Source organism: Nelusetta ayraudi, unplaced genomic scaffold (assembly GCF_046127955.1).
Source record: "Nelusetta ayraudi isolate G7.1 ecotype Tasmania unplaced genomic scaffold, CSIRO-AGI_Nayr_v1 ptg000042l, whole genome shotgun sequence".
In the NCBI taxonomy this organism is placed as follows: domain Eukaryota; kingdom Metazoa; phylum Chordata; class Actinopteri; order Tetraodontiformes; family Monacanthidae; genus Nelusetta; species Nelusetta ayraudi.
The window spans coordinates 12,039,525-12,051,160 of record NW_027466092.1 but is presented as its reverse complement, the minus strand read 5'-3'; the positions used below and the strand labels follow the sequence as shown (position 1 = coordinate 12,051,160).

General features: G+C 41.0%; 2 protein-coding genes across 3 annotated transcripts; both read left to right on the top strand.

The window, feature by feature from the left end:
• The first annotated feature begins 246 nt into the window (after positions 1–246).
• LOC142893664 (retinol dehydrogenase 13-like) lies at positions 247–6,164 on the top strand. Its single transcript, XM_076034468.1, has 7 exons — positions 247–398; positions 1,346–1,464; positions 1,569–1,724; positions 1,831–1,935; positions 2,956–3,168; positions 3,362–3,463; positions 5,786–6,164. The coding sequence occupies exons 1-7, from the start codon at positions 334–336 to the stop codon at positions 6,061–6,063; spliced, it is 1,038 nt and encodes a 345-aa protein (XP_075890583.1). The 5' UTR covers positions 247–333; the 3' UTR covers positions 6,064–6,164.
• A 1,879-nt stretch (positions 6,165–8,043) lies between these two features.
• decr2 (2,4-dienoyl CoA reductase 2, peroxisomal) lies at positions 8,044–11,415 on the top strand. Of its 2 annotated transcripts, none has more exons than XM_076034465.1 (10): positions 8,044–8,226; positions 8,757–8,858; positions 8,984–9,052; positions 9,491–9,542; positions 9,658–9,793; positions 10,168–10,292; positions 10,401–10,494; positions 10,588–10,692; positions 10,807–10,995; positions 11,192–11,415. In XM_076034465.1, the coding sequence occupies exons 2-10, from the start codon at positions 8,758–8,760 to the stop codon at positions 11,224–11,226; spliced, it is 906 nt and encodes a 301-aa protein (XP_075890580.1). In that variant the 5' UTR covers positions 8,044–8,226; position 8,757; the 3' UTR covers positions 11,227–11,415. The 2 variants fall into 2 exon arrangements, with proteins under 2 accessions (XP_075890580.1, XP_075890581.1); XM_076034466.1 differs by having other exon boundaries at positions 8,045–8,226; positions 10,807–11,060.
• Positions 11,416–11,636: the final 221 nt, after the last annotated feature.

Genomic DNA, 11,636 nt, shown 5'->3' with positions numbered 1-11,636 from the left:
TTCACAAGCCATACTGCTGGCCTGTGAAATATTTTTTGCTCCTTGGATACAAAAAGTTGTTCATCTAAGTCCACATAAATAGTAAACTTGCACACCTAGACTAAAACGCGTGTTACCTTGGGCGTTTTTGGTAAGTAAATCCCTAAAAGGCATACAGATGACGTCTTTCTGCTCTTTAACCAGCAAGACTTCGTTTCCCACAATGCCACAGGGTCATGCTTGCTCGCGGTTGGTTAGTCGGTAGGTGACGCCAAAAGCACGCGCAAGTAGGTAACCTTGTGATACGGCGGCGTTGTCGGCGCAGATGTGTAACTTCTGTGTTATTCCGGAGTCATGAGCAAATACATCTTACCGGTGTCTGTGTTCGGGACCGTTTTCGGCAGCGCTGTTTTGCTGAAGTGAGTAAAAAAAAAAAAAAGAAAGCAACGTCTTGTTCATTCATGGTCACGGTAAACTGACGTAACTGTACTGCAAGTGTTACTGCTGAGGTTGTAGTGTCTTCTCTTGTCTTGCCAGTCAGCGACTCAAGGTCCTGCGCTATGCAGACTTCTCTTTTGCAGCGATTTCAAATCTCTGATACATCAGTTTATTCGTTTTTGCTTGCTCTGCCTTTCAGTTTGCTGAAACACAGTTCTTGAAATTAGCCCGTTGTGACGCCAGAAAGAGCACCCCCGCCCTTTTCTGACGTCACACTCCCAGCCAGGTGCTCATTCCACCTTGCAGCTGTTTTAGTTTTAGTCTCCTTGGGAATATGTGGGAGTTCCAGCCAAGTATCAGCTTCTAAGGAGTCTGAACTTTCTTTTAAACATGTTTAGTACAGACATCAGTTGTTTGTTTTTTGTTTTTTGTTTTTTACACAGGAAACATACTTGACTATACTATGACTTAATCAATTATTCATTCAGTGATCATGATTCATTTTTCAAAAACAAATATTTAACTTGAAAATTAAGATGACGTTTCATGTACAGATTGTTAATAAGTGCATGCAAATGGCATCGTATGGTTTGTGTTCTTCATATGATGCATTGTTACCAGCACACTCATTTGATTAAGACCTCAGCATCGATTTTCTACATTACTTTAATGATTCTGGACAACCATGGACAGAAATCGCTGCTGGATTGTTGCAGAGTGATGCAACCAGGGGGTTACAATAATAGTAATGATGTTTTTTTTATTGCAAACTTTGAAATCTATCTAATCTATACAGTTTCTAGCATAAAGTGTAATCTCGTTAGTTGATTTCACAAGGTTATTATGTGTTTATTGGTTGGGGTTTTAAGCAATATGAAATAAAAATTAACTGGCCAAAAATTCTTAAAACTTCCTCAATTTTCAACAGAAACCATGTGACAGGAGGTCGGTGTACCAGTAAGGCCACCATTGATGGGAAGACTGTGGTCATAACAGGAGCCAACACAGGAATTGGGAAAGAAACTGCCCAAGAACTGGCCCAGAGAGGTTGGCAGCATGAGATGCAAAAAAAAAAAAAAGCAATATATCAAAACTTGGGCAGTCATTTTGCTCACAGTGACTCACCGATCTTCCCTTGCTCATGTCAACAGGGGGTCGTATCATTATGGGATGCCGGGACATGGAGAAGTGTGAGGCAGCCGCAAAGGAAATACGTGGGAAAACTCTTAATCATAATGTTTACGCTTGCCGCCTCGACCTGGCCTCCATGAAATCCATCCGGGAGTTTGCGGAGAGAATTAAGCGAGGTGAGGATGACATTTAGACACAAAACCCCATGCAGTGTTAAGTTATTGAAGGAAAGCAAACATAGTAACGGCTTCTTTTCTTTTCCCTTCTTTTCTTTGGAAACAGAGGAGAAGTCAGTGGATGTGCTGATAAACAATGCCGGCGTCATGAGATGTCCAGCATGGAAGACAGACGACGGCTTTGACATGCAGTTTGGCGTTAACCACTTAGGTACAATAGTAAACCAGACTGGGGTTTTTTCTTGTCCTTCGAGAAGAGACTGTTTCACGGTCAGGCGATAGATATACACAAAATGGGCGTAGTGAACGCGATGATGCAGCAAAGCACAAGGCGGAGGACATAAACATACAATGGCTCATTTACATGCATCAGGTACAGTAGCTGAGACGGTCACAGCCTAAACACAGCCGACTTGCAAAGCTGTTGTTTGTGGGGGACAGTTGTTGAGACTTTGTTTGGATCTTGGGACAAAGATAGTTTAGAAATTCAAGACTGAGTTTATTGTCCATTGTGTAAAGCTGAGGTATTTGAAGTGCTCCAACACTCCTTTATTTCTCAACCGGCGGTGTTGATATCTTTATTCGACAGAGTGAGAGTGACTTTTTGTTGAGTAGTTTCTAGTGTTGGAGGGTGTGCAGAGATGAGTACACAGCCTAGCAAATTGTCAACGCTCAGAATGATGATCTGTGGCGGTGAACTGTCAGCTTCTACTGCACGAGGTCTGTTTGGAGAGGAGTTTGGAATTTAACGGTGTTGTAGCTCTCTGATGGCCTGATGGTATCCGACAGTGTCGAAGACAAAGGTGAAGTTGATGAAGTGGAGTTGAGTGTCGTTGAATGAGGGAAGTCCTGACTGCATTTTTGATTGCGTTGCAGGTCATTTGATTTTGAGTATGGGACAATTTTATAGAGATTTTATTTTAAATATAGTGTACAATAATATGGTATCTTTTTATATGGCCCTTTTATCACAAGTGTTGATATTTGGTATTAAGCCCAACCCCCCCAACCTCCGTGTTATCTGTGTTTAGAGCTCCCATAAACATGACCCAATTCAAGACGAAACATTACATTTAAAAATAAAACTGGGAAGAAAAAGAAATCTGATCAGCTGTGGTTAAATGAACTCTCTCTTTTTACTCAATTGCTGCCAGATTGTGAGATCTTAACGCTTTCTTTCTCTCTCTCTCTCTCTCTCTCTCTGTCTCGCTCAATCTCACTCTGTCTCCAGGCCACTTCTTCCTGACACTTCTTCTGCTGGATAAGTTGAAGGAGTCCGCCCCCAGCAGAGTGATCAACCTGGCCTCTCTCGCCCACATCGTTGGGAAGATTGACTTCGAGGACCTAAACTGGGAGAGGAAGAAGTTTGATACCAAGCAGGCGTACTGTCAGAGCAAGCTTGCCAATGTTCTTTTCACCAGAGAGCTGGCCAAGCGATTGCAAGGCAAGTCGGCCGGCTGCTGCATATGTGGGCATGTGTGGGCGGAAGCGCAGCCTATGTTCTGGTTCGCTGTTGGTCAGTGGATGTATATTTGTGAACAATGTGCTTTCTTTGTGTGTGTGTGTTTGTGTGTGTGTGTGTGTGTGTGTGTGTGTGTGTGTGTGTGTGTGTGTGCGTGCGTGCGCGTGTTTAACAGGCACAGGAGTCACGGTGAATGCCGTCCACCCCGGCGTTGTTGCCACGGAGCTGGGGAGGCACACGGGTCTGCACCAATCACAGTTCTCCAGCTCGGTGCTCAGTGAGTGTCCTGCCTCCCTCCTGGATTCTGTGCTTGAGGGCAATCAGTCACTGCCACTTTAACGCATACACAACTACGAGTTGCAACAACATATACACTTCAGCAGGCTGCACCTGTGTTCCCATCCAATTTTCCCTTCTTGGCTAATCTGTCAGTCTGACAGTTTAGTTTCTGGACACTCTTTTGGTTTGGAGCCTTGATAGGGGAAGTATCATTTATGTGCTTCAAAATAACAGGGCAATTGTCAAATTCTCTGCAAAAAAAGAGTTTAATACAAACTTTTTTCTGATATGAAAAGTCTTTTTTATTTGTACATTTATATAAAATATTTTTTAGGATAGCAATAATTATTTTTCTGTGTTAGTTGTCGTCATATTTCACTTTTTGGCAGTTGAAGTTTGAAAGCTAGAAACTCAATTTACTTTTATGTCACGAGGCCAGGGGCAGTGAGTGAACGCTTGCAGAAAAAGAAATCTGTCAGGATCTTTTTGCTGCCAGATTTAAATTGAAAAAACAAAACAAAAATACATCAGCTGTAAATCATGCAGCGTGTGGGGTGATTTTCGTGATTTGAGTGGTGATGATGTTCAGACATTACGCAAGCAAGAGCTTTCATGTAGTCGGCCACGTGGGGGGTTTCTCACACGGAGCAACTACTAACAGCACTGTTGTGCCATACAAATAAAAATAGAGCTTTACTTCTTTTTGATAAATGTATCATTATAAAGAAGAAGAAGAAGTCTTTTATTGATCCCAGAGTGGGGAAATTTGTATAATTACGGCAGCAACTGCATGGAGCAAAAAGATGGAGAATCATATTCATTAAAAGAGATAAGGCAATAAAAAATAAAATATTTGTAGGGTATAAATGGAAAAGAAAACGATATTTACATCTTATGGACATTTTGATTTACAGCTATCTACATACTGACAAATAAATAACTTTATTGCACCTTTGAGAAAAATGTAAAGCTGTTAAGAGGGAGGATGCATTTTATTGAGTGCAGTTGTACAGCCTTATGGCTGCAGGCAGGAATGACCTGCGGTAGCGCTCCTTCTTGCACTGAGGGTGCAGCAGCCTTGAGCTAACAAAGACCTAACAAAGTTTAACATAATTGTTTATGTAATAGCATGTTTTTCAGAATATCTATTTATGCAGAATTTTTTATTTTATTGATTCGATTGGATTGATTTTAAACCTAGTGGCTTGGCAGTGCAGAGCAGTGGCTGGCACTGTTGCATCGCTGGAGGAAGTTTGTGGGTTTGATTGTAACAAAGGACTGTCTGTTAATAACAACAATCAGCTCCCACGACCCTGGAGATGGAGAGATGAAACTAATCTGCTGTTTGGACGACAAACTTATCACGTTAAAATGTGAATCAAGTTGCGCCATGGTCAATTCTAATGCGACAATGTACAACTCATGTTTAAATAGAGACAATGATTGGCATTTGTGGACTATGCCACATTTAGGCAATTTCATTTTGTCGAGATGTCGACATGGTGAAATTCTGGCTATCTGGCATGGTGGAACAATTAGTGTTATCAGTTCTGGCAAATGAATATATATTTATTGCTTTCTGTGGCTTTGTTGTTGCCTTTTTTAGCCCTTTTTTGTATTTCCAGTGGTCAGCCTGCTGTGCCTGAGTGAGCATTTAAACGCTGCTGAATTTCCCCTCAGGACTGATAAAGTTGCACTCAAGTCAAGTTTTAACGGCTTTCGCATTTCAACTTGATGTGTTCATAACAAAATAAATCATCAAGCTCTATTCCTACTTCAATCCCAATGCATGGGCACACATCTGTAGCCTGGACTGCCTGCAAAATAATGCCACATTTTTCTCCGTGCGCTGGTATTTTGTCATTTTCAACCGGTTCTGTGCTGCTTTCCCACTATTGCTACACCGTGGAGCTGTAATTGTCACAGCACACACTGGCCCTGATAGACCTTGCAGGAACCATTTTACACAGTGATTGCACACGTTTTTGTTTGATTTTCATTTTAAAATTAGCATGTGTTTTTTTTTTCATTCCCCATGCACAGGCTTCATTAAAATCCTCCGCTGAGGGGAAAACAGTGTTTGTTTTCCCCAAAAAAGTAAAAAAGAAAACAAAAAAAATGCAAGTGAGCCGAATATGCATAATAATAAATTAAATTTAACATGCGTGGTTCATTTTAATCACAGACCACAAAATAAACAACAATCTTGTTAGTACTTGGACTGATACATGACATACAATTCATGTATTTCATCTGAAATAAAAACCTGTGATCTTTGGTTCAAACACTAAAGCTGTCATCTCTTCGAAACCTCCTGCAGATCCATTTTTCTCCATGTTGGTGAAGAGCCCAGAACTGGGAGCCCAGCCTGCCGTCTACCTGGCTGTGTCTGAGGACATGGAGGGTGTGACGGGGAGGTACTACGATGTGATGACGGAAAAGGAACCAGCTCCCCAGGCCCTGGATGAGGAGGTGGCTCGCAGGCTGTGGGAGGTCAGCAGCAGGTTGGTGGGTCTGGCGCAGGACGAACCCTCCACCGAGATAAAACCCCCAGCAGAAGGTGGACAGAGTTCAGCAGCAGCAGCTGCGGGGTCGTAGGTCACCTGCGGCTGCTAGGACAATACAGGATGAGGAACTCTTTGAGGAAGATACGGGGTCAATTTCCTGTCTGTAATTCTGGTTGTCTTCATAATGATTGTTCTGTTGACATGCCTTAAGTTCCTGTATCAGGATATTATATCTGAAAAATAAATTAACTTTTTTTTTCTTAAGAAAGTCTGGAGTCTTTTGAAATGGCTTTTTTGCTTTTGTTCACTTTATTAAACTGTTGAAGTCACTGTACTTTCTCAGGAGGTTTGCAAGTGTGCAAGACTATGTTGGCCTTAATTACCCTTAAAATGCATTTATTTTATCAGTCACATGGATTTAAATGATCAATTTATGGCAGATTTTTTTTTCTATCTGTTTGGCGCCTGCTACAGTGTCATGAAAAGAGAAAGATGAATAGAGACAATTAGAAGTCTCCCCAAGTTATAATGAACAACATCTATTGACTAAGGGAAGAAAAAAAGCTGTATTTTTATTTAATATACATTTGTCTGCGCTTGCCGTGAGTTGCAGCATATACTCCCCAGGCTTTACATTTGTAATAAAGGATCATTTATTAATGAATGAAGGATTCAAATAACTGCTTCTATGATGAAAAAAAGTACCTGAGGATAAATGTTCAAGGATTGGAGGCAGCTGCTAGTTTGTATACAAGAAGGAAGAAAATGAGAAAGAGCGCCATCTGGCTACCAAATGATATGAAAAAAAGTGGAGGAATCCGGGTTTTAGTTTTTTCTAAGTTAATAGTCATGCACACGTATGTGTTTTTCATTGCACCTTGCAATAATGTAAATGTACAAAATTTTAAGACAGTCAAAACAACAATGAAAACATAAAAGGGTACTGAACACTAAACATCTGATGAACAGACAAATTATGGAAATCAATCATTATCCTTTAGCCAAAGATTATCAAAAGTTCTGTTTGCTTCTATACTTATATAGAAGCAATATATATAACTCAACCAGGCATCTCTGCAAATAAACCAGTTACAAATAAATAAATAAAGCTCCTGTGTTGAATTTTTGTTTCTCCCAGTTCAAAGAAAAACACCCATCTCTAAAAGTGTTTGAGGGATCTATTGCATGGGGCTGAGTGCAAATCGATTAGGGCATCTCTCTGGGCTAATGGACACTGATCAGCCTCAGGGGCTGAAACTGGACACGTTGGATCGTTCATTTCAGTGTTGTATGACCAGAGGAGACCCAGCCTGGTGCCATTCAAGATGATGATGATTATAGATCAGTAACAGAATATGAGTGTTTTCTTCAGCTCTAGAGACATGTGGTCTCAAAATCCTGATGCTGTCAGTGTTTTTCTGGCATTTATCCAGTATACACTGATGCAAAAGTTTTGTGCACACGTTATGTGCTGAACTTTGCATTTACTCTCTGCATAGTCCAGTCAGTGCACATCCAGTACTGAAATACACTCACTGGCCCCTCAATTAGGTACAATGATGAATTGCTTGCCATCTCAAACTGCTTATGAGCCAAGAGCTTGGCAGCAACTCAACATATTTAATCATGCAAATGTGTTAAAGACAACTTTTTGAATTTCTAATTTAGCATCAGAATGGGTAAGAAAGGGAATTTGTGACTGAACGTGTTGAACATGGTTGTTGGTGCCAGACGGGTTGCACGTCTGAGTGTTTCACTAACTGCTGCTTGATCTACTGGGATTTATTTTCACCATCTCAATCCATCTCTACGGTTTACAAAGAATGATTCCAAAAAGAAAAGAAAATATCCAGAGAGGAAATGCCTTGCTAGGGTCAGAGGTCAGAATGGGCAGACTTGTTGGAGACCATCGAAGGGGTGTCAGGGACCACAATAACCACTGGTTACAACAAAGGTCTACGGAAAAGCATCCCCGAACATCCCACATGCCCAATCTTGAGGCAGTAGTGCTCTTGAACACACCATTGGTGGACTTCATTACCCAGAATGCATTGTGAGTTGTCGTCAAGAAAGGAAAAGGTGAGCGTCCAAAGTTCGAGGAGTGAGGAGAAACACGTAATCTGAAGGGAAAAAACGTGAACAAGCCTTGTCAGACTGCATCAAAGGCGTCGTGAGTGAGCTCCGCGTCACTTCAGAAGAGTTGGACCGTGTTTCTGTATCGCAGCTCTTCGAAAGCTAGCTTGTTTTTCTGCAGGTAATGATGCGTTTCGTCATGATGCGTTTTCGTACAGTTTATTGGTGAACTTGACGTGTGTGTGTGTGTGTGTGTGTGTGTGTGTGTGTGTGTGTGTGTGTGTGTGTGTGTGTGTGTGTGTGTGTGTGTGTGTTTAATACATCACCAGTTGCGAACACTTTCCACTATTGATTTTTCTCCCGTGAACTTAGCTTTACTTTTCGTAAAATTTGTCATGTTGCTTTGACGATATATAGCTTGACGAAATACAGCGCCGCCACCACCACACGCATTAATATTTAATATATTCTTTTTTTTTTTTTTTTTTTTTTTTTTAGTAATAAAAAAAAACCCAACAACTTCTCTAAATGCTTGACAGAAAAGCTAAAAGACTTATTTGATTATTCAAAGTTTGCTTAACCAAAGCTCTCTCATAGCTGTTGGAGTGTAAATATATCTCTGTATTTACACACCTGCTAGTTGCAGCAGTGGGGACAGAACAGAAAAGTGATGGTTTCTTTAAACTGGTTTAAATCTGCATCATTCACTAGAATGGCAGAGCCACAGAGACAAGGTGAGCGGCTGCCGGAAGACGTCGGCACGGACGACTGCCTCACCTCCTATACACACATCTACAGTCCAGACTTACTGAAGTAAGCCCTGGTCCACAGTCACGAGTCCTCTAATGTATGTTGATGCTGTATGTGGTAATTGTGTTGAGGTAATTCTTTGCTCTTGGTTTCTTTTCTTTTTTTTCTTTCTTTCTGTTTTTTCGCAGAGATCAGGTTGCTTTCATCACAGGCGGTGGATCAGGAATTGGACTAAGGATAGCAGAGATCTTCATGAGGTCACAGCATAAAACTGCCTTTGCTGACTGATGCTCCTCTTACATTTTCAGACATGACTACTACATGTGTAGGCCAGAAAGAGATTCTTAAAATGCTAATTTTGGAAGGTTCAGCTGCACGTAATCATAAGAGAGCACATTGATATTTTTATCTAATCTAAGATAAAAAGAAACACATATTTTCTGTTCCATTTCACACCAATAGGCCCTACTTGATGTTATAACTTGAACTTTTTAAATGAAAAAAGAACACTGTGTCTTAGCTTTGACCCTGAAAGAGTCGAACTTGTGAGTGAGATAATATGTGTGTGTACTTTCAACCTTCTGTGTTATCTGGCCTTCATCATTTGACATGTGTGACAAGGCCAAAACAGTTCAATAATTTACTCATAATTCACAAAAACAAGGCTAACTTCTCTTTTTTTCCTAATCTGGCAGGCATGGCTGTGACACGGTGATTGCAAGCAGGAACTTGGAGAAGCTCAAAGAGGTCATTCCTCTTAACTAATTTCCATAATCCTAATTTCTTTCCTCAACACCAAATGATAATATATTTTCCTTGTGCATTATAATTGTTGGTTTGGGTGTGCGTGTCCATCCTTTAGGCTGCTAATAAGCTGTCTGCCGTGTCAGGACGCCGCTGTCTGCCACTGTGCATGGATGTGAGGCAACCTGACACCATTGCTGCTGCCGTGGATGAGACACTGAAAGTGTTTGGCCGTCTAGATATTCTTATTAACAGTATGTGCCGTTTCCCCTAAATGCATATTTATTTAGACCTCCAGGTTGCTCAGTTTGTTTTAAGAGCCGTGCCTAATGCAGCTGTTATATAACGGGTTCTCATTCACTCTAAGACATCTGCAAGGTACTGTTATCATCAAATTTCCTAATGCTGCACTTATCTTTACCTGCAATCTGTACATCTGTACACCCTTAGTCTCTTCTGCAAACTGTTATGTAATTTCAACGCTATCGCAACAGTGTGACCCAAAATTATTTCTTCTTCTGTGGAGTGAAGCATTCATTTACTTTTAATGGGTTTGTCAGGCCTTTCATGTGGTGGTGCTTCATGATTTTTGACTTTGACTTTAAAATGCTGTTGCTGATTTTGACAGATGCTGCAGGAAACTTCCTCTGCCCAGCAGCCTCGCTCTCCTTTAATGCCTTCAAGACAGTGATAGAGATAGATACCATGGGTACTTTCAACGCCAGTAAGGTGGTCTACGAGAAATGGTTCCAGGTACAAGTTATGATTTTTTATTTTTTTATTTTTTGTTAAAAGACCTGAGCTAGTTTTTCTTTTTTGTTTGTGCACTAATGTCGGAGGTTCCTATTGTCTGTTGTCCAGAACCATGGAGGCAACATCGTCAACATCTCTGCTACACTGCCGTATAAGGGACAGGGCCTCCAGGTGCATGCGGGCTCTGCTAAAGCCGCAAACGGTAATAGCAATGTAGATTTTTATTATATATACTCGAACTTTACAAAATCCCATTGAGATTTCCATAGCTCATTTGTCCTCATACTGTCCCAAGATGCTATGACTCGGCACTTGGCTGTGGAGTGGGGCCCCAGTGGGGTGAGAGTCAATGCTGTGGCACCAGGTCCAATCTCTGGCACAGAGGGTTACCGCAGACTGGGTACGGATTTAAATCAAGATTAGCAAACTGGATAATCATTTTGAGAAATGTTTATATGTCAGTAAAATGTAAAGGCATTTTAGTGTGGCTAATTTCTTAATTTCAATTTCCTAGGTGGTCCCAAAGGTGAAGCTGCCGGTGCATTCCAGTCCCTTCCTCTGCAGCGGGCAGGAAACAAGACTGAGATGGCTCACTGCACTCTTTTCTTGGCCAGCCGGGCCTCTTCCTACGTGACTGGAGCCATCCTGGTAGCGGACGGCGGATCATGGCTGACTTCGCCCAATGACGTCGCTATGCTAATGGGTATAGCCTCCTCTAAATCTGCTAAACTCTAAACAGAGGCTCATCTGTCCTCCTCCTAAACCCAGGTGTGTAGGAGGAGGATCTGCGGGTCCTCACTGCATGACTGACCATTGTGTTCACATTAACGTGAAATATACATTTATATATATATATATATATTAAAAAAAAAAAACATTTTCCTTTTTGGTTCTTTCAGGTTACTGGTCATCTGAGAAGACAAGAGACAAGTAAATGCGGAAATTAAAACAAGAATCATCAGGCCCCTCATCAGTATTACTGTATATCTGTTGCCTTCAGAGTATGTTGTTGGAGGAAGACATTAAACTCTCCCACTCTATACTTCATATATAATGTGGGTTTATAATATTCATGATAAATCAATATTTTTAAACTCATGTAGTAATAAAATATTTCCATTCACACTGACTCATTGTGCTTGATTTTGTAAACTATTGGTTTTGAGGCCAGACAACTGTCCTCTTCTTCTAGGTGGGATATAAATGTTTCTGGGACCCTGATTCATGACCGAGAAAATATAAGGCCATAATAAACATAAAGGTGCGCATTATACGAAATATAAGCAAAGTTGGTATTTAACGTTTGACCTTTTTTTTGGTTTATTTCCTCATTCAGTATTGGAC